General features: G+C 41.4%; 1 protein-coding gene across 1 annotated transcript in view; it reads right to left on the reverse strand.

The window, feature by feature from the left end:
* Window positions 1–11,728, reverse strand: part of LOC118848612 (cytochrome P450 4B1-like) — a 31,784-nt gene extending 20,056 nt beyond the window's left edge. Inside the window, exons 1-2 of the mRNA XM_036757573.1 lie at window positions 11,540–11,728; window positions 3,891–4,032 (exon numbers count right to left, since the gene is read on the reverse strand). Of these exons, the coding sequence (XP_036613468.1) occupies window positions 3,891–4,032; window positions 11,540–11,728 (331 nt within the window). The remainder of the gene's footprint in view (window positions 1–3,890; window positions 4,033–11,539) is intronic.
* Between the last annotated feature and the right edge of the window lie 10,133 nt (window positions 11,729–21,861).

A 21,861-nucleotide genomic window follows, 5' to 3' on the forward strand; every position in this document is an offset into this window, starting at 1 on the left:
TTATAGTTGTACATCTGTAAGCTGTCTTGAGCACACAGCTTTTTGTTGTTCATGTACCTCCTTCGCAGATTTCTGTAAGTGTATGTGCACTGGTGCCAACAGATATTGATTGTTTTGTGAGAGTGTGTGACCCAGATTTATGTATGGATTGTGACATGTTTATCTGCTTTAAAATATGAGTACCTTTAATATTATCATCACTATTTCTTTTGCCTTATTATTAAGTCAATAGTTCTGCTAAAGATCTAGAAGTATCATTCTGAGTGACTGTTCAAATAGAAATGGACTGGTGGGGGCTAAATAGTTAGAGTGGTCTACAGGAAGAGTGGATTTGTCCCTTAATAGTGTTACCTCTAGGACTCTGAGAGAATTTTAGTGTAGCAGCAAAGTAGCGGTCTGTATATGGGAAGCTAGGGAGTGAGATAACCATCAAAGAGACTAAGGACATGTCTACATGCCTATATGAGAGATATGAGAAGCTAGAGTGGGGGTAGGTCACCCCATGATTCTGCCATATTGACATCAAGATGAAAGCTGCCTTTCAGCAACTCCTTCTCCCCTGCTGCTATTAGTCCACCCCTCAGGGGCCAAGTAGAGCAAGGCTGGTCCTTCTTCTGTATGAGGACTCTTCAAATTCTTGAAAGAAACTTATGATTTTACCTCTAAATCTTCTCTTCTCCAACCTAAACACATTTAACAAATGTTGTTGTTGAATCATTTTCCAGTCTTTTTTTGACTTTTTTGCGACCCCTTTTGGGGTTTTTATGGTAAAGATACAGGAGTGGTTTGCCATTTCCTTTTTCAACTCATTTTTACAGGTGGGGAAACTGAGGCAAAGGGTTATATGACTTGCCCAAGATCACACAACTAAGTGTCTGAGAATGTTTTTGAACTCAGGAAGATGTCTATGCCAACTAGCTGCCCCCTCCAATGAATATGATTATGGATTTAGAGCTAGAAGAGACATTGGGGACTGTTTCAAATCACATATTATACAGTTGAGGAAAGTGAGGCCCAAAGTGCTTAAGTGACTAGCTTTGGTCACAAGGAAATATCAGAAGGAAGATTTGAATTCGGCTCCTCTGACCCCTAATACAGGGCTTTTCCCACGATTTCATTATATGGCATGAACACACAGGCCTTTACCTTCTCTGGACATTCTTCCCCTTATCAGTGTCTGTTTCAAACTATAGTCCCCAAGAACTGAACACAAGACCCTTTGTGGGAACCAATGAAGGCAGAGGGCAAGGGAACTACCACCTCCTTAGTCCTGGAGGCTCTGCCTTTCAAGTAGCCTTGGTTTATATGGCTTTCTTGGTGGCCATATCCCTCACAGCAAGCTTGCAGTCCACTCAGACCTCTAGTTCAGATGAACAGTTATCAAGGCACCATCTTCTACCTGCAAAGGCGATTTTTCTTTAGCTCAAGTGTAAGATCTTATATTTGCTTCCACTAAACGACATCTTCTATTCTGCCCAACATTTGAATATTTTCACGTTTTATGCATCCTTGACATTATTATCTGCTGTGCTAACTCTCCCTCCCAACTCTGATAAGGTTGGCCCCAAGTAATGGAAAATAACCTGAAACTGCCCAATGTCAATAATAGATCTCAGCGAGCCAGTATGAAAGACTTTGTACCATTAGCAACTATGAACTAATGTGGTAGGAAGAGAAGTCTTGGATTTGGAAAAAAGAGATATAGGTTAAAAATCCTGGTTCTGTTAGTTACTATCTGTAGGACCCTGGGCAGGTCACTCTGCTATCTAGGCCTTTGGGGGCAGGGGGCAGAAGATGAGGAAGTAGGACTCAATGGCCTCTATAATGCCTAGATTCTAGGTATAAATCTATGAGCCCATGAGGCTTCCATCTCAAAATTCATAATCCTATAACTTGAATTAGATCCACCCATTCAAACAGTTCGAAATCCACCTAATGGGACTATAACCTATCCCACATTTCTCCATCACATTTGCAAAGGAAACCCTGGGTAAACTAACAAATGTTTTGATGAAAGCCAACTTAATTCTATCTACAGCATCCCTCAGATTCAAATAAATGTAATTAAATTTGACAAGCAATTTTAAACACCAATTATGGGTGAGGAACTGTCCTAGGTGCTAGAAAAGCAAAGTGAAGCCACTCACCCTCCTTTTATGTTTACCTACGGGGATACAACATATACACAGATGTTGAAATTCAGGAGACTTTGAAGAGGAAAATAATACTGACAACTACAGCATGTCAGGGAAGGTCTCTAATAAAAGATTACAGTTGATATGAGCCTCAAAAAAGGTAAGGGTTCTAAGAAGAAAGGATGAGGTATGAGAGCATTTGAAGCACATGAAAAACCTTGCAAAGACCTGTCCATGGTGCCAGGGAAGGGTCCAGGATAAGGAAAGAACAAAGATAAGACTGAAGATTGTCCAGGGGATAAATTCCTGGAAGAAATGAGAAAGAATGGAATCAAGGGAACAGGCAGGGGAATTGAACTTGCCAAGGAGAAGGATTATATCTTCCTCAGAGATTGGAGCAAAGGAGGACAGAAGAGGAAGAGTTTTGAAGTGTAGAATAGGGAACTCATGGCAGATGACCACTTTTTTCACTGAAAGATAAGAATAGGTCTTTTGTTGGTCAGGAACAGCATATAAGTTTAGCAAGAGAGCAGAAGCTTTAGAACAACTGCCGCAGAAGGGAGTGTGATTGGTCAGTCACTAAAAAGTAAAAGGATTGTTGTCAGACATGGGCGCCTATTAATATTACATACAATAAATTTGTGATGGACTCAGACAGCACAGTTGTGTGATTGCATCAAGCACCAAACAGCAGCACTCAAATCAAAGTGGAGAAGATGGCTGGGAAGGAAACTCAGAGTTAGGATTTAGCAAGGCATGAGCAGAAGGTGAGGACGTCAAAGAAGGTGAACTGCTTAAGCATAGGGACAAGGATACAAAGGGAAGAAAGCTAGGACCAGAGGTGGTGGACTGTGAGAGCAGAGAGGGGTGAGTAACTAGAGGTTACAATCAATTTGGGAGAACTGAGGCAAAATGAGAGATGGAAGAATAAGATGTGGTCAGAAAGAAGAATTTCTGAGTTAGTCAGTCAACAGACACAAGCAGTTATTTGGTGTATTCTATGTGCTGACTGCTACAGGGAGGTAGAATACTTCTGAGTGATGGCAAGATTAGGGGAATGATTATCTCTGTGTGGGACTGGGATGGGTGGGAAGCCTGTCAAACAGGAATCAAGTTTAGACTGGTATAACCTGTTCTTGATGAGGCCATGTTGGCTCCATGGTTGCTTCCTTGTTGGATGTTTAGCAACCATTTCTTTAATGATACATTCTATAATCTTGACAATCATTGAAGTCAGTATCACCAACTTGTAACATGCAGACCACATTCTATTTCTCTCGTAGTTTTTTAAACTGGAACCTTTACCCATCTCCTCATCTGTAGTACATATCCCATGTTCCACAAGCTTAAAAATATTGCCAATGGCTTAATATTTGTAAATCCCAGTTCTCTTAGTACCTTGTCAAGGAATTTGCCTTGGACTAATGATTTGACTGGACTAATGATTAGTAAAAGCAGCCAGACACTGTCTTACTTCTTATACTTATTTTGATCTTCAGTTCTCTATTTGCCATTTTTTTCTTGGCTATTTTCAGCTGACACTGTTCTTTTTGCCAGAGAAAGCATGAGCCTTAATGATGGTTATCACCTCTATTACCTCACTGAAGGCTTTCAGTTCAGGCCTCTGACCATCCTAATACTTAGGGTCCCTTTCCAATGAACCCTCCCATTCCCCTTCTCTATTCATTCTTTCCCATATTTACCCTTCTGATTCCCCCTTAGACACAGACTCCATTGGGAAGCCAAGTTCCTCACCTCCTCGACTGTACACAGCCTTGGTGTAGTCAGGATCATAGATATTCAGGAAACCAAGAAACTTCCCCATCCACAGTTGGTGTGCACAGGGGTAAATGTTGGACCATGACAGAACTTTGTCCAATTCTCCGTCTTCCTTCATCTGCAGTGGGGGAAAGGGGAGGATAAAGATATCACAGAGACCATATTAATGGATGTCAGAAGAGGAGAAAAACCAATGCCCACAAGTTAGAGAATTCTATACATACTATGACAGGTGGCAGTCCTTTCAGCCCCTACCAGTGAAAAAGCTATCTGTTATAAGAAAGAAAGACATCCAAGGGGAAGATTCAAAGGAGGAAGAAGTTCTGGGAGAAGTGGATGTGTAAGGGAAAGGTGTGGGAAGAAAAAGATGAGAAAGATGGAAAAGGAAATGAGGGAAACTAAGAAGAAGAAGAGATAGAAATGAGGGAAGGAGTAATCATAGAATCATAGATTTTGAGTTTCAAGGGATGTTATAAGCCATCTAGTCCAGTCCATACCTTAAAAACATCTGAAAACTTCACTAAAACATACTGCCAAGTGGCCATTCAGTTGAAGCCTGGCTTGAAGATCTTCAGTGAGGGTAAGCCAACTACCTCCCTATGCAGCCCATCCTCCATTTGGATAGCTCTAATGGTAGGAAATTTTTCCTTCTATTAAAACTCAATTTGCCTCTTTAAACCTCTACCAGTTTCCCCTGGTTCTTCCCTGTGGTGCCAAACAGACAGTCTTCCTCATGACAATCTTTCAATTACATGATAACTATGCTCCTGAGCCTTCTCTTTCCAGGCTGAGCATCCCCACTCCTGTCCTTAAGGTATAGATAAAAGGCCTTTCCCTAATTGAGCTGGTCTTCTTTGATCCCTTACCAGCTCGTCAATATCCTTTCTAGAAGGCAATGCCCAGTGTTGAACACAATATCCCAAGTACAGTTTGTCTAGGACATAGTGCACTGGAACTATCATCTCTTTTTTCTAAGTCTCCTTCCTTTCTTAATGTAGCTGAAAACCACATTAAATTTTTGGCTTCCACAGCACCATGCTGACTTATATCAAATTTTATTGTCCACTAAAACTCCCAGAACTTTTTCAGACAAATTGATATCTGGGCAACCCCTGCTCCCCATAATCTTGTACTTGTGATGTTAATTTTTTGGTACCAATAGATGACTTTCCATTTGTCCTTATTACATTTCATCTTTTCACATTTGGTCCAGTGTTAATCTTATCAAGATCTTTTAGGGCCCTGAATCTGTCATCCGGCTAATCCTTCTTACCTTTACATCATTGGTGTATTTGAAAATGATATCATCTATGCCTTATACAAGTCATTTGTACAAATGTTATATGGCAAAGGGCTGAGCACAGGTCACTGGAATACTCCACTGGAGATCTACAACAAGTTTCTATAGAGACATTGATGACTAGTTTAAATTCATCCATTTGGCCAGGTCTGAATCCACATGTCATCCTCAAATTTCTCCATCTTTTCCATAAAACTAGAAGGAAATGCTTAATCAAATCCTATGCTAAAATCTAGGTAAGCAATACCTACAGCAACTTAATCACTTATCCACTAGTTTAATAACCCTATCAAAACAGGGAATAAAATTAGTCTGTCATGATCTTTTTTGAGGCCAGGTTGATTTGATTTGCTGTGATTATCTCTTCCTTTTGGAAATGTTCACTGGCCATTTCTTTAATGAAATGTTTCAGAATTCTGCAAGAAATCAAAGTCAACCTATAGTTTACACATTTCATTCTCTTCCTTATATGATGATCAGCACGCATAACCATTTCCAGTATCACTCATGTTCTCCATAATCGCTTAGATTTAATGGACAGTAACCCAGAAATCACACCCACCATTCTTTTTGATCAGTACCTTGGAATGTTCACTTCAGTGAAGTGACTTGAATTCAGTTTATGAGACAAAGAGAAAAAGAAATAAGAGACATGGGGTGGATAAATTGATGGAGGAGTGGAAAACACAGAGGATGAAGAGCTGGTGGGGGAGATATAGGAAGGAAGAGGTAAAGAGAAGGAGCTGTGGGAATGAGAAGAGGGAGAAGAGATGGAGAGAGAAGGGATTGTAGAGGAAAAGATAAATTGGAAAGCAAAAGAGAGGAAGACATGGACAGGAACAGATGGGGAGAAACGTACAAGGAGGAAGGAAAGGAATCAAGAAGGGAATTCTAAAGATACAATGAAACAATTTCAATGAGGAAGAAAAAGAGTTGTCAAAAGAGAATGATGTAGATATATGGGGAACTCATCAATGTTACATTTGAAAATTAAGGTAAACTTTAGAAAGGTAAACTTGGATGAGGATCACACAAGATTTAGCAGCATCCACATTCAAGAAGTGGATGTTTGGGAATGATATTCAAGAGAGAAAAGGAGCTAGGATTACAACCAAGAATAACCTGTGCAGCAAAACTGAGTATTATTCTTCAGGAAGGTGGGGGGAACATGAAATAGACATTTAATGAAATAGAAGACTTCCAAGAATTTCTGAAGAAAAGACCAGAGCCAAATAAAAAATTTGACAATCAAATATAAGACTAAAGAAAAGCATAAACAGGTAAAAATGAAAGCATAATCATAAGAGACTCAATGGAGTCAAACTGTTTACATTTCTATATGAGAAGATGATACAAGGAACTCCTAAGAATTTTATCATTATTAGGGAAGTTAGAAGGCATCTGCATAGACAGAGGGTGTGGGTGTCTGTTGATCATGTTGGGATGCTCTCCAAGAAAAGAATGTAGGGCTAAGAAAGTGAGAAAGAGGGAGAAGGGGGAAGGGAGAGGGAGAATGGAAGGAAAATTTCTCACATAAAGGAGGCACAATAGGAAGAGTTTTTATAGTAAAGGGGGAAATGGGGAGGGCAATGCTTGAACCTCACTCTCCTCAGAATTGATTCAAAGGAGGAAGAATACACACACACACACACACACACACACACACACACACACACACACACACACAGGAAATATGCTAGCATACTCTTCCTGACTCTAGGCCTAGCACTCTATGTACTGTCACGTAGCTGCCTTGCCAAATAATAGCTAGCAGTTAAGGTATGTGAAGTGCTTTACAAATATTACTTCATTTTACCCTCACAACAACCCTGGAAGGTAAGTACTATTATCATCATCCCCATTTTATAGATAAGACAACTGAGACAAACAGAAGTGAAGAGGCTTTCTCAGAGTCACAGAGCTAGTTAGGTTGAAAGGTGGGGTTTGAATGTAGGTCTTCCTGACTCTTAGTATAGAACATTCTCCACCATTCTGCACCACCAAGCTACCTAGCACTATTATCCCTATATTATCATTGTGGGTTTTGTTGTCTTTGTTATCTCTTTCTTGCCTTTTCTGGTGAGGTTCAGAGAGAAATGGTCCTGAGACAAGTTGCTGCTTTGCTATTATTCCTTTCTAAGGATAATTGCTCAGATGAAAGAAATAACAATACAATTTTTGTAGTTGAACAAAGGCACGAAGAGGTAAGCTCACCCCCTGTAGAGTCACTTTCCTAATTTCTGTTTTGCAGCTATTTGAATAAATGGGTTCATTTGCTATTTGCCCCATGTGTTCCTTGTAGAACTGGCATTTGGTGGGAAAGGGGTCAAGTCTTGCATATAGAGCTTGGAGTCCTTCTTCTCCATTAATAATGACACAATGAGCAAAAGTTAGATTGAACTAGACCATATTCCCTAGACTAATAATATTGAAGGGAGGAGATAGATATTATTCTAGAGTTACCCTGTCACTCTGAGGAGAGCAGAGTGACCTCCAGCCCCAACCTCCTGCTCCCCCTCCTTGGAAGAATGAAAGTCTCTAGATGGCACAGTGAGTAGAGCACTGGATCTAGAGTCAGGAAGACCTGAGTTCAAATGTGACCTCAGACATTTGACACACTTACTAGCTGTGTGGCCTTGGGCAAGTCACTTAACCCCAATTGCCCTGCCTTCCTCCCTGCAAAAAAAAAAAGAATGAGTCTCCATTGGAGAAGAGTAGGGGGAGAAGAGACAAGAGATGTCTATTCTGCCTCTTCACTTTGAGCCACACAATGGTATTCCCCATTCTACAGGCAGGGGGACAGTCCTCACCACACACAGACCTCACCACATGTGGAACCCTGTCACTACACATGGTCTCTTGTTACATTGGTATGGTGCCATCTAGTAATAATATTACTCATAAGAGTTTTTTAATGAATATCATATCAAGGAGATTGTGGGCAACAGCAAGTCTCTGATAATATCCTGGTTTCAGTTCTCTTTAGTGGTTGAGTTCTCCAGAATGTTTTTAGGTCTGTATGGGAATTTGTCACTTGTATGTCAATGCAAAATAGCAAACATATGATGTGTAATTCCAGCCACCAGGTCGTGTCTTGTTAGGCCTTGCACAAGCCTTGATTTTGTTTTTTTTAATTACCTTCAGTTATGGGTTGTACAGTCTGTATATTCCCTTGTATGATCCACAGTGATTATTAAATATAAATATCTTAAGCTAGTTTCTTATAGCAATTATATGTTTCAGAATGGCCATCATAAAACTCTCCTTTCTATAGCCAAATGCCCAAGACTTCACCATTTGGATGGTGTTTCTTTGTTGCCATGCCAGAGGACGAATTCAGATGGATGTCACCCATGGAGAGCCTTAAGACTCTACTCATCCATCTTGTCCAATTCTAGAGGCAAAGCCCTTTCAGTTACACTTGGCATGTGGCTTAGACCTCTTCTCAGCCTTGACTTTACTCGGTAAAGTGATGTCTGCTTGTTCCAAAGGTATTCAAGGGACAGAGTGAGGGTTAAACCTGTTTATCATAGGCTTTAAGAATGTCTGGGGTAGCTAGGTGGTACAGTGGATAGAGTGCCAGTCCTAAAGTCAGGAATACCCATCTTCCTGAGTTTGAATCTGGCCTCAGACACTTACCAGATGGGTGACCCTAGTCAAATCACTTAATTCTGTTGGCCTCAGTTTTCTCATCTGTGAAGCGAGCTGGAGAAGGAAATGGCAAGCCACTCCAGTATCTTTGTAAAGAAAACCCCAAATGGGATCACAAAGAATCTGACGTGGCTGAACAAGAAAGTCTATCAGCACAATCTGTCCTTTTTAGTGAGAAAAGAGAAAGTATTAGACAAGGTGAGGCAGAGGCATCAGGTAATGCTTCATTGGGCAGGTAAGTTCTGAGCTGAGGCTTGGAGAAAGGATTTAAAGAGGCAAATTGAGGGAGTACTTTCCGAGCAAGGGCAATGGCTTCTGCAAAGGCTTGGGAGTGGAAGATAAGGTTTTTGGCTAGAGGGCAAGTGTGGCAATAACAAACAGTATGTGAAGGGGAGTAGTATGACATATGACTAGAAGGGTGAGTAGAAGCCAATTGGGGATTAATGCCCCAGGCTTACATGTCAGCCTGAGTCATTTATTGTTATTTGCAGGCAATGGGAAGCCATTCTCAATTTGGGGGCAAAGTAGCAATATGATTAGACCTGTGCCTTAGGAAGTTGGTTCTGGGAGTTGTGTGGAGGATGGATTAAAAGCGATGAACACTTTAATTTGATTGTCAGTCAGCCAAGGGCACTGAGCTAAGGGGGAAGCCATAAACTCTTATTAGGTGACTAAGTAAGAGAGTAGGGAGAGAGAAGAGAAGGGGGTTGGTGTGAAGCCTGGTATGTGTGCCTATTAAGGGAGGAAGATGTGTACATTGGCTCATTGAAGAAAACTAATTTATCAATCTGTGGGGCAAATGAAATTATTCTGCACAGGAAGTCGGTTGGGATTGATTAAAGAGACTGTGAGGAAGTCCAAATTCCAGCATTCAAGGCTACAGATGGAGAAGAATCATCCCACTGATCTCTTGCGGGGAAGAGAAGAGGACTTCACGTCTCCTCTTCCATTACTGACCAGAGAATAACTTCACGAACTTCAAAAAATTAGAAGATTTGGATTTGTCATTGAAACAGTTGGAACCTTAGATGGCTTTGTCTACAGAGGACAGATGAGCTACTCTGAGGAAGGGAGTTTTGCAATTCTCCAAGGAACCCATTGGAAAGCTGAGCTTTCCCCAGCCCAGAGGAGGGAAGGGTCATCATGAGGGCTCAAGAAAGTGGACCAAAGGACTTTCAGGAGGTGTGAATGACGCCCTTTGCCACATATGCTCTACCTTTAAATCCTCCCTCTATAAGCGCTTAGAAGAGAATGTACCCAGGTTGGAGGGAAGGCTGTGGGTTGTTTTGTACTAACTCTTCTGACCAGCCCAATAAACGCCCTTTTCTACAAGCCAATTAAGCCTGGCTGGGTGACTAATATTGATTTTACATTATGACAGGGGTGGGGAGCGCACTGGTGGAAGCCCATCAGCTAAAGTACTAGAACTGCCCTTCCCCCATCTGCCTCGTGGGAATGCCACCTGCCAGCTCAGGGGAAGGAGGAATAATTCGTTCTGTTTTGGACCTGCTGAGTTTGAGATGCCAATGAGATAGCCACATGGAAAGGCATGGCGAGACCCTGGGGATGGATAGAGGTAGCCTTCAGAGTCATCAGAATGGAGATGATGGCTAAACACATAGGAACTGATGTGATCACCACAGGAGAGAATGTAGAGAGAGCAGAGAAGAAGGCTCAGGACAGAAACTTGGGAACATCCCTCTAAGAGAACAAACAGGACTTGGACACTGATCCAATAAAGAAGACTTGGAAGAAACAGTCATCAAAGAGCTAGGAGAACTAGTAGAGAGGAATAGTACAGAAGACAAGAGACTACAAAATGACCAGATGGACGGGCTTGTCAGAATCAAGGAGAATGAGAGCTGAGAAAAGGCCTCAGCTTTACTGACACAGAAAAGCCCAAAGCCCATTTCTCAGGGACAAAACAAATAGTTCTCATCCTCTCCCTATCCCCATACCTCCCCTTCCCCCTTCCCACTGTCCTTCTCTCTTTGCCCTCCTTGCTTCCTCCTCTTTCTCTCTCCTTTCCCCCTCTCTTCTCCTTCCATCTCTTCCTCTGCAATCCCCTCCCTGTTCCCTCTTTCCTTGCCTCTCTCCTCCTCTATCTCTTCCTCTATTATCCCTGGACCCTTTCTTCTCCTTTGCTCTCTCCTTCTTTCTCTCCATCCTGAGACATGGCTCTAGCTCCAGGGAGTCCAAAGGGCCAGTGTGTGTGCAATCTTCTTCCCACTCTTGCTCTTCTTTCTGCCCAAAGGTAGAACTAGGAAAAATTGAGAGTGGGGAGAAGTGGTTGTTGCGGACAAGCAGATTCCATCTGGATATCAGAAAACCTTCCTAACAGTAGGACCTGGTCTAATGGGGAAAGGGCTGTATGGTGAGGAAGTAGTGGGCTCCCTTCTCCACTAGTCTTCAAGCAGAGGCAGATTACTGCTCACTCATCAGTAATGCTTCTGGGGAGGGAGGCAATGGCTTGGTCAGGTAGGGGAGCTAGTTGCCTCCGTGCTTTTCATTATTGAGAACCTGTAATTCATTTTCTGCCTTTATTTATCACCCCCTGTTATATTTCTGCCTCCTTTCCCTCTCCCCTTTTCTTTCTCTCTCTTTGCATGCCTTTCTTCCACCTCTTCAAATACATCCCTCTTGCCTTTGCCCCTGGCCAAGAGCATGAACCTACCTCCTTGGCATGCCCAAAGAGCCAGTGAGTGGGTGGCCCAGGGAAGCTCTTTAGGCCTTGAAGAAGCTTCTGCCTCCTGGACAGGAGTCGGGTCAGTTGGAACAGGCCCAGGGTCAGGACCAGGGAAGATGCCCACAGCCACAGCCTGGGGAGGCTCACAGGGAGCCATGAGGAGAGTTGTGAGAACATGGAGAGAGCTCTGCTCTGGAAAGGAGCATTGTCTTGCCACAGACAGCCTTCATCTCTTATACCACAGGCCAGCTGTAGGATTCCACCCCCTTGGCCACACCCTAGAGAAATGGTATTATCTCCTATTAGATTCCAGGATTAGCCCAAATTACAGACTGAGGGGAGGAAAGAATTTGAGAGACAGTTTTAGTCTTTTCTTTGATGACCTTGCCACAACTCCAAAAGAAAGCAACCAATAATCCTCAAAGAAAAAAGCCAATAAACCCCAAGAGAAAATAAAGTGCAACTACTGGGAGACCTTTGTCTTTTCCTTTGTGTTTGTTTTAAAAAAGTGTAACCATGGACAATATGCCCAATCTGGATATAACCAATGGTGCAGCGAGACCTGGATACAAACAATCTGGCTGCACCCCAAATATACCTCACTTCTCTAAAACCAGTTTCAGCCCAGGAAATGTGACCAAAACACAAGAACAGGAAGAGGACATCCATTCTGCCACCATCCTTGTGTGCCCTAACCCTTCCCTACCCTTCTTCCCTCTCTTTCTCAAGGATTGATCATCAAGTCTACATCATATGCACTACCAGGTTGGGTGGGATCTGGGCTTCTTAGCACAAACCCTGAACTCCACTGCTTCTGGTGTTCCTGCCCTATCAGTGCCTTACTCATCCCAGGTGCCCTCTAGTGAGGCCATTATTCCGTTGTTGACAAATTGTCCTGTAGAGTAAGCGAAGGTCCTTCCCCTGCAAATTACTTTGTAGATATTTTCATTTTCTTATCTAGCCCATTGCTGGCCTCACCCAGAAATACAGTGGTTTAAGACACTCAGATATCACCCAGATGGGGAAAATGGGTGATGAGAGAGAGAGAGAAACAGACAGAGAGAGAGACAGACAGAGAGAGAGAGAGACAGAGAGAGAGAGAGAGAGAGAGACAGAGAGAGAGACAGAGAGAGAGACAGAGAGAGAGAGACAAAGAGAGAAACAGAGACAGACACAGAGACAGAGACAGAGAGACAGAGAGGCATCAAGAAAGTGCCTAGTTTTTTATCCTGGGTAGCTAGTTCAGAGAATGAAATAGCTAATTTTGGAGAGAGATGTGTTTGGAGAAAACCTAAGTTCAGTTGTGGATATATTGAGTATGAAACATCAGTCCATGTGAAGAAAATCTCAAGGTGGTTAGTAATTTGGGGCAGAAATTCAAAAGAAAGATTGGGGCTTAATGTAGGAATTTGGGAGGCATTGGCAGAGATGATAATTAAGCCCATGGGAGCTGATGAGATCACCGAGAGAGAGTGTAGGGAGAGAGAACAGGAGAGGACCCAGGACAGAAATGTGGGAGACACCGCACAATGGATAGAAGATGAATGATCCTTTGAAAAAAGGGATCGAGAAGGAGTTTTGACAGGTAAGGAGAAAATTAGTAATGCACAGTGTGAAAGAAGTCAAGAAAAGAGAGAGTATCCATGAGAAGGGGTGTTAGTATTAAAAGTGTAGAGAAGTTGAGTAGACTGAGAACTCGGAGGAGGCTAATGGATTTAGCAGCTAAAATTATTAGTAGCCTTTGGAAAAATCAATTTCCAGTAAGTAATAGGGTGAGAAAAAAGAATGCAAAGGGTGGAGAAATCAGTGGATAATGGAGTAGTAGAATCAATGAGTACAAATGACCTTCTCTAGGAATCTGGCTGTGAATGAGAAATCAGATAGCATGATAGCAAGGAGTCCGGGGTCAGTGGAGTTTTCTTATAGAGAGGAGGAATATGTCTAGGCAGCAAAAAGTACCAGTTAGATAAAAGATAGAAAGCCAAATAGAAGGAATGGCTGACTCCTGTAAAAGCCAGAAGGGTTAGGATCAATAGCAAAAGTGGAGAAATCAGTCTTGGAAATAACAATCTCAGAGACTGGAGTGAAAGTAGAGAGAATAGATGGTGCCAAGGGGTTCTATAGTATGGAAATGGGGAGAAGAAGGGTTTCATCTTGAATATTATCTGTTTTATTAGGAAAGTAAGAAATTGGGTCATGAGAAAGAGAAAGAGGTAGCCACATGATCACATACATACACATGGCAGCCCAGTGAGAGAGAGGGGAGTTCTTCTTCCTAGTTCAAAGTAAAACTTCCTGTCACAGAAGCAAAGCAATGAGTGATGGAGGCTCAGATTTCCCTTTCTTTATCCATGTAATTCTAACTCAGTAGTACCTTGACTATCAGTTCTTTTAACTTAGTAGCCAATGAGAAAACTTTTTGTGTGTAGACACAGTAAAATCTCCCCACATCACACATGGCTCGAAGTAGGCTCCCAAAATTCTAAATGGTGGACTAGAGGTCAGCAGAAAATATATGTACATTCTCTGCATAATCCATCAGGAAGGGAAAGTTCAACCATGTCCTGTACCTTTTACATTTACTAACTCAACAAGGACTAAGCATTGACCCAGGGAAAATTTTTTAAAACCCCACAATGCTCCTTAAATGGCCAATTCCAAAGAACCTAAAAGATTTTAAAATGTTTCTAGAATTTATATTTTACTATATTAAATTTGAAAAGAATGACATCTTTGCTGAACTCAAAAATCTTACTTGTGGATATATGATTAAAGAGAATCCAGGGGCAGCTAGTTGGTGCAGTGAGTAGAGCACTGGCCCTGGAGTCCAGAGGACCTGAGTTCAAATCTGGCCTCAGACACTTGACACGTACTAGTAGTGTGACTTTGGGCAAGTCACTTAACCCCAATTGCCCTGCCCCGCCCCCCAAAAAGAGAATCCAAACCAGAAGTGCATAAAAGGTCAATATATTCAAAAATTTTTGGAGTGGGTGGTCCACATATATACATATGTACATACGTAGGTATGTGTGTATGTATAGAGCTTGTAAAGATTTGATCATTTATCTCACATATGTATCAATGTTGGCCTAGGCAGGGCAAAACAAGTTCTTTGTCCTATAAGCAGATGCTAGCTGGGAAGGCTTAGGAGCTGTCTTGTAAAAAGATGGGGATAGTCATCAGAAAATCATTACCTTTGCCAAAGGAGAATTAGGTGACAGTGAAGCTCATCATCCCATACAAAAACTGGAGTTCTTTTTCTTTTGGCTGTTACCCAAAACATCATGGACTATGACTATGGGGTTAAATTTCACTAATAGTTTAACTGACATTCTAGAGACTTCTGTGATAGTTGAAGAGGATTTGTGGGAAGCTGGATAGAAAGGACTGAGATAACTCATTGCCTGAGAGAACTGAGTTCAACTGTATCTTATAAAAAATGGGAGAGGATTCTGGGAAGATGGCAGAGTACATCAGAAAATTCCAAGCTCTCCAGATTTCCCCCACAAGTGAGACAAAATACCCCTTGGAATGAACATATAGTGGTCCTCTTGGGACAATGGAGAAGATCTGAAGAAAAAACCCCAGGATGAGGTTTCATCCCTGTGAAGAATAAATACCTCTAGGCTAGTTCTGCTTAAATAACAAGTTGTGAGCCCTGAGGTTAGCTGGGTTGGGTGGCAGCCTCAGCCCCAGCCACAGAAAGTTTGAGCCTGGGAAGACTGGAGGAACCTCTGGTGACAAGGAAGGCCATATTCAAATGTACTGCAGAGATGCAGCCCTAGGCAAGAAGGAGCCAATACACATCCGGTGATTGCAGAAGCATCAGGGCAGGTAACTGCTGGCCATGGGCACTTATAGGAGGCTGAAGGTCTTCATTTCATTTCCATACCAGAGGGAAGAACTGAAGGAGGATCTGAGGCCAGAGGCACCATCCCCCATACCACAAGACTAAAAGTGGTTACAAAAAGTATGCTGCTACAAATTTTAAAAAGATGAGCAGGCAAAGGAGAAAGAATCCAATCATAGAGAGTTAATATGGGAATAGAGAAGACCAGGGTTCATCTTCAGAAGAGGATACTGAAGTAAACTCTGCTACCCCAAAGAGTAACGTCAAATGACCACCTGCCCAAAAATAATTCGTAGATCTTAAGAAAGACTTTAAAAATCAAATGAGAGAGATTGAGGAAAAACTAAAAAAAAAATAAGAACAATCCAAGAAAAACAAGATTATGAAAAGAAAGGCAAGCAATTAGCAAAAGAGATCCAGAATCTTAAGGAAGAAAATGGCTGCTTGAAAATCATATTTGGGTAACAGGAAGCCAGTGAAGTCATAAAAGACCAAGAAATAATAAAATAAAGTATAAAGAATGAAAAAATGGAAGAGGATTCTAGGAATATGGTGGAATAGGTCAGAAAATTCCAAGCTCTCAAGATTTCCCCCCCAAAAGTGTTAAAAAAGCACCTTAGGACAAGCAAAGTGTGGGTGGAGACAAAGAAAAATAGGGGTACAACCCAAGTTTTCCTCGGACAGTTTGAGAAGATCTGAAGAGAAACCCCAGGACTAGACTTGGTTCCCAGGAGTAAACACCTCCAGGCTAGGTGCCGTTCTTTTTTTTTATTTAATTTAATATATTTAGTTTTCAGCATTGATTTTCACAAGAGTTTGAATTATAAATTTTCTCCCCATTTCTACCCTCCCCCCACTCCAAGATGGTGTATATTCTGGTTGTCCTGTTCCCCAGTCAGCCCTCCCTTCTGTCTCCCCACTCCCCTCCCATCCCCTTTTCCCTTCCTTTCTTGTAGGGCAAGATAAATTTCTATGCCCCATTGCCTGTGTATCTTATTTTCTAGTTGCATGCAAAAACTTTTCTTTTGTTTTTGAACATCTGTTTTTAAAACTTTGAGTTCCAAATTGCCCCCCTTCCCTTCCCACCCACCCTCCCTAAAAAGTCAAGCAATTCAACATAGGCCACATGCGTATCATTATGTATAACCCTTCCACAATACTCATGTTGTGAAAGACTAACTATATTTTGCTCCTTCCTAACCTATCCCCCTTTATCCAGTTTTCTCCCTTGACCCTGTCCCTTTTCGAAAGTGTTTGTTTTTGATTACCTCCTCCCCCATCTGCCCTCCCTTCTATCATCCCCCTTTTTTTATCTTCTTCCTCCTTCTTTCCTGTGGGGTAAGATACCCAATTGAGTATGTATGGTATTCCCTCCTCAGGTCAAATCTGATGACAGCAAGATTCACTCATTTCCCCTCACCTGCCTTCTCTTCTCTTCCTACAGAACTGCTTTTTTTGCCACTTTTATGCGAGATAATTTACCTCATTCTATCTCTCCCTTTCTCCCTCTCTAAATATATTCCTCTCTCATCTCTTAATTTGATTTTATTTCTTTTAGATATCATCCCTTCATCTTCAACTCACCCTGTGCCCTCCCTCTCTCCCTCTCTCCCTCTCTCTCTCTCTCTCTCTCTCTCTCTCTCTCTCCATATATATATATATATATATATGTATATATATATATATATATACACACATACATATATACATATATATGTATATATATGTATATATACACATACATATATACATAAATACACACACATATACATATATACATACACACACACACACACACATATATATATATATATATATATGCATATTCCCTTCAGCTACCCTAATACTGAGTTCTCATGAATCATACACATCATCTTTCCGTGCAGGAATGTAAACAAAACAGTTTGACTTTAGTAAGTCCTTTGTGATTTCTTTTTCTTGATTACCTTTTCATGCTTCTCTTGATTCTTGTGTTTGAAAGTCAAATTTTCTATTCAGCTCTGGTCTTTTCACTGAGAAAGCTTGAAAGTCCTCTATTTTATTGAAAATCCACATTTTACCTTGGAGCATGATACTCAGTATTGCTGGGTAGGTGATTCTTGGTTTTAATCCTAGTTCCACTGACCTCCGGAATATCGTATTCCAAGTCCTTCGATCTCTTAATGTAGAAGCTACCAGATCTTGGGTTATTCTGATTGTGTTTCCACAAATACTCAAATTGTTTCTTTCTGGCTGCTTGTAATATTTTCTCCTTGATCTGGGAGCTCTGGAATTTGGTGATAATATTCCTAGGAGATTTCTTTTTAGGATCTATTTGAGGAGGCAATCGGTGGATTCTTTCAATTTCTATTTTGCCCTGTGGTTCTAGAATATCAGGGCAATTCTCCTTGATAATTTCTTGAAAGATGATATCTAGGCTCTTTTTTTGATCATGGCTTTCAGATAGTCCAATAATTTTTAAATTATCTCCTGGATCTATTTTCCAGGTCAGTGGTTTTTCCAATGAGATATTTGACATTCCTTTTGGTTCTGTTTTATAATATCTGGATTTCTCATCAAGTCACTAGCTTCCACTTGCTCCAATCTAATTTTTAAGGTAGTATTTTCTTCAATGGTCTTTTGGACCTCCTTTTCCATTTGGCTAATTCTGCCTTTCAAGGCATTTTTCTCCTTATTGGCTTTTTGGAGCTTTTTTGCCATTTGAGTTAGTCTATTTTTTAAGGTGTTGTTTTCTTCAGTATATTTTTCAGTGTTTTTTGGGTCTCCTTTAGTAAGTCATTGACTTGTTTTTCATGGTTTTCCTGCATCCTTCTCATTTCTCTTCCCAACTTTTCCTCTACTTCTCTAACTTGCTTTTCCAAATCCTTTTTGAGCTCTTCCATGGCCTGAGACCAGTTCATGTTTTTCTTGGAGGCTTTTGTTGTAGGCTCTTTGACTTTGTTGACTTCTTCTGGCTGTATGTTTTAGTCTTCTTTGTCACCAAAGAAAGATTCCAAAGTCTGAGAGTGAATCTGAGTGCTTTTTCGCTGCCTGGCCATGTTCCCAGCCAACTTACTTGACCCTTGAGTTTTTCAGTGGGGTATGACTGCTTGTAGAGTAAAGAGTACTATGTTCCAAGCTTGGGGGGGGGGGATGTGCTATTGATTTCAGAGCTATTACAGCTAGCTCTGCCACACCAGCACTCCTCCTTTCCCAAGAACCCCCAACCCGCACTGGACTTAGATCTTCAGCAGGCTCTGCACTCCTGCTCTGATCCACCACTTAATTCCTCCCACCAGGTGGGCCTGGGGCCAGAAGCAACTGAAGCTGCAGTTCTATAGCTGCACCACCCCCACTGTTCCCCGGGGTGGTGGCTGAACCACAAACTCTTTTCACTCTGTCCCCTACAGCTTTTCCCACTAACCTTCTCTGTTGTCTTTGGTGTTTGTGGTTTGAGAAGTTTGGTAACTGCCACAGCTCACTGATTCAGGGCTCTAGGGCCTGCTCCGCCCAGCCCCTGCTCTGGTTGGTCTACACGGCCCATGCTGGGCTCTGCTCCACTCTGCTCTGCTCCCAGCTCTGTGTGCAAAACACCTCACCCAGCAACTGTCCAGGCTGTCCTGGGCTGGAGCCCTGCTTCCCTCTGCTATTTTGTGGATTCTGCAGTTCTAGAATTGGTTCAGAGCCATTTTTTATAGGTTTTTGGAGGGACTTGGCAGGGAGCTCACACTAGTCCCTGCTTTCCGGCCGCCATCTTGGCTCCCCCCCCCCCCCACCCCATGCCATTTTAACAACAAGCTGGGAAGCCACTTAAAACAACTAGCGGCAAGCCTAGGGGTTAGCTGGTCTGAGAGGCTGCCTTGGCCCCAGTCACTGGAACTTTTCACCTTGGGATAGTGAGGGGAGTCATGCATTTGAACCCAGGAAGATTGAGGGAACCTCTGCTGACGAGGAATGCCAGACTCAGGTGTGTTGCAAGGAGTGGTGGGGGTGAGAAGGAACCAGCACATGCCCGATGAGTGCAGAAGCAGTGATGTAGAAAGCTCCTGGCTGTGGGCACTTATAGGAAGTTGGAGGTTTGACTTTGTTTGCAGGCTAGAAGAGAGAACTGAAGATTTGGGGCAAGAGACACCATTTCCCATACCCCAGGGCTAGAGGTATTACTACAAAAAAATGCATAGGCAAAGAAGAAAGAATCCAACCGCAGAAACCTATTATGGGAATAGAGATGACTGGGGTTCATCTTCAGAGGAAGATATTGAAGTAGAGAAACCCCCAAAGAGCAAGGTCAAATGGACACTTGCCCAAAAAGAATTTATGAAAGATTTTTAAAAAGACTTTAAAAATCAAATGACAGAGATGGAGGAAAAAATTAAAAAATAAAATAAAAATAATCCAGGAAAAACAAGGAGGTTATGAAAGGAAAAATCAACCAATTAGAAAAGGAGATCCAGCATCTCAAGGAGGAAAATGACACCCTGAAAATTAGAATGGGGGGACAGAGCCAAAATGGTGCCTGGAAGGCAGGGACTTGCTTAAGCTTGCCCCCAGATCCTTCCAAACACCTGTAAAAAATGGCTCTGAACAAATTCTAGAGCTGCAGCACCCACAAAATACCAGAGGGAAGCAGGGCTCCTACCCCCCACCATGTGTACATGCACAATATCCAGTTCCTAGGAGGGCCGTTGATGCAGTGCTGATATGAGGACACAGCAGACACAAGGGAACAAAATACAAGGAAATCATGCAATGCAGTTAACAATTGCCAGATGTTTTCATGAGAAATTGCTTTGCTTACTACCTTACTACCTTACTACCTTTCCCTCAGATCAATAAATAGGGTTGTACTACACTCTCCCAACCTGGCCCATGTTTTCTTTTCACTCTCTACAGCATTCGGCATTCCAGCCATTCCATGCCACAGCTGCTGGTGGCAAATCTGAGTATGATATGATTTTAAAAAGTAAAACTATTTAAGAACAGCTAAAAAAGTAATTGTCATATACAAATGAAGTACAGAGGAAGAACTGACACAAAGGAATTAGATGGGGGAGGAGAGCTGGTAGTTCTGGAAACCTACTTTCATCAGGAATGGTGCAAGATGGAACAATACATACATATCTAGAAGGGTAGTAAAGTCTACTAAATTCCAAAAGAAACAAAATGCAAAGGGGATAGGGAGGAGAGAGAGAGTATAAAGCAGGGATCTTTAGAAGGGAAGGTGAGGGAATAGGATAAAGGGGGATCTAGAAAGGTGTTTAGATTTATGGGAATGGGAAGACAAGGGAAGGATCTTTGGAGGGGGGCTAGGTTAAGTGATAGGAGGATAAGTTAGTGGAAAGAAGTAAAGTATAGGAGCCAATAGAGATAGGAAATAAGAGATATGCACAAATACAAAATAAAGATTGGGAGCAAAATTTGTTATGGAAAAGGGGGTAGGGGTGATAATCATAAACTCAGGCAAAATTAAGGCTAAAATTGATTTAATCAAAAGAGAAAAATAGGGAAAGTACATTGTGTTTGCCATATTCATCAATGTTATTTGGGACTATTTAAAATAACTAGATAGCATAAGGTTGGTATATTGCTATGGTGTAGGACATGATGAGTCGACTGGTGGACTTGGAAAAATATGGAAAGACTTGGACTTATGAAGGAAGAGGTTAGCTACCTTCCGAGAAACAGAGGACAGATGAGTATACTACAGTCTTACATGGATGCATATGAATCTATTTGTCTACATATGAGCATGAATATAGACGTCTCAGTATATGTATCCATATATAAATGCATTTATGTATGGGTATATATATATTTTTATATATGTATGTATTTTTGTGTGTTTGTGTTTACATATGCATGTATATGTGCTTGTATACATGTATGTATGTATATATGCATGTATGTGTGTTTGTGTGTGTGTGTATGTGTGTATACAAGGTTAATTGTAGCCTTCCGGGGGAAGGGAGGTAGGAAGGGTGAAAAAAGAACAAAGTAAAAAGTGCACAGCAGAGAATAAAAGAAAACTTACAAGGAAACAAGGAAAGGATGGCCAATTCTCAACGTCATGTATAGTATTTGTTATATGGGCTTTCTTGAAATGGAAAATTATTGACTTATGTTTTGAATCCTCTCTTACATTCTGCTGTGCACATGGCAATGCTTTTTGTCTTTTCTTATTTTGTATTTAAGTTTCAATATTTAAGTTTATATGTTTCTTTTTCTTTTCTTATTGTAAATTTAAGTTTTAGTATGTAATTAAGAAAAAGATGGGGGGAAAATTATGTGTACTACTTCATACTGCTTGCATTTACTTATCTGTATACATGTTCTATATCCCAAAGAGAGCAGAAAGCATCTATTATTTTGCAAATAAAACAAATAAAAACATAAAGAAATTCTGGAAAAGAGACTTTAATTGGTGTCCTGAGAAAAGAAAACGGTGTGAAAGTGTTTCTAGAATAAAGGAGAAGTTAGCGGT

Source organism: Trichosurus vulpecula, chromosome 4 (assembly GCF_011100635.1).
Source record: "Trichosurus vulpecula isolate mTriVul1 chromosome 4, mTriVul1.pri, whole genome shotgun sequence".
In the NCBI taxonomy this organism is placed as follows: Eukaryota; Metazoa; Chordata; class Mammalia; order Diprotodontia; family Phalangeridae; genus Trichosurus; species Trichosurus vulpecula.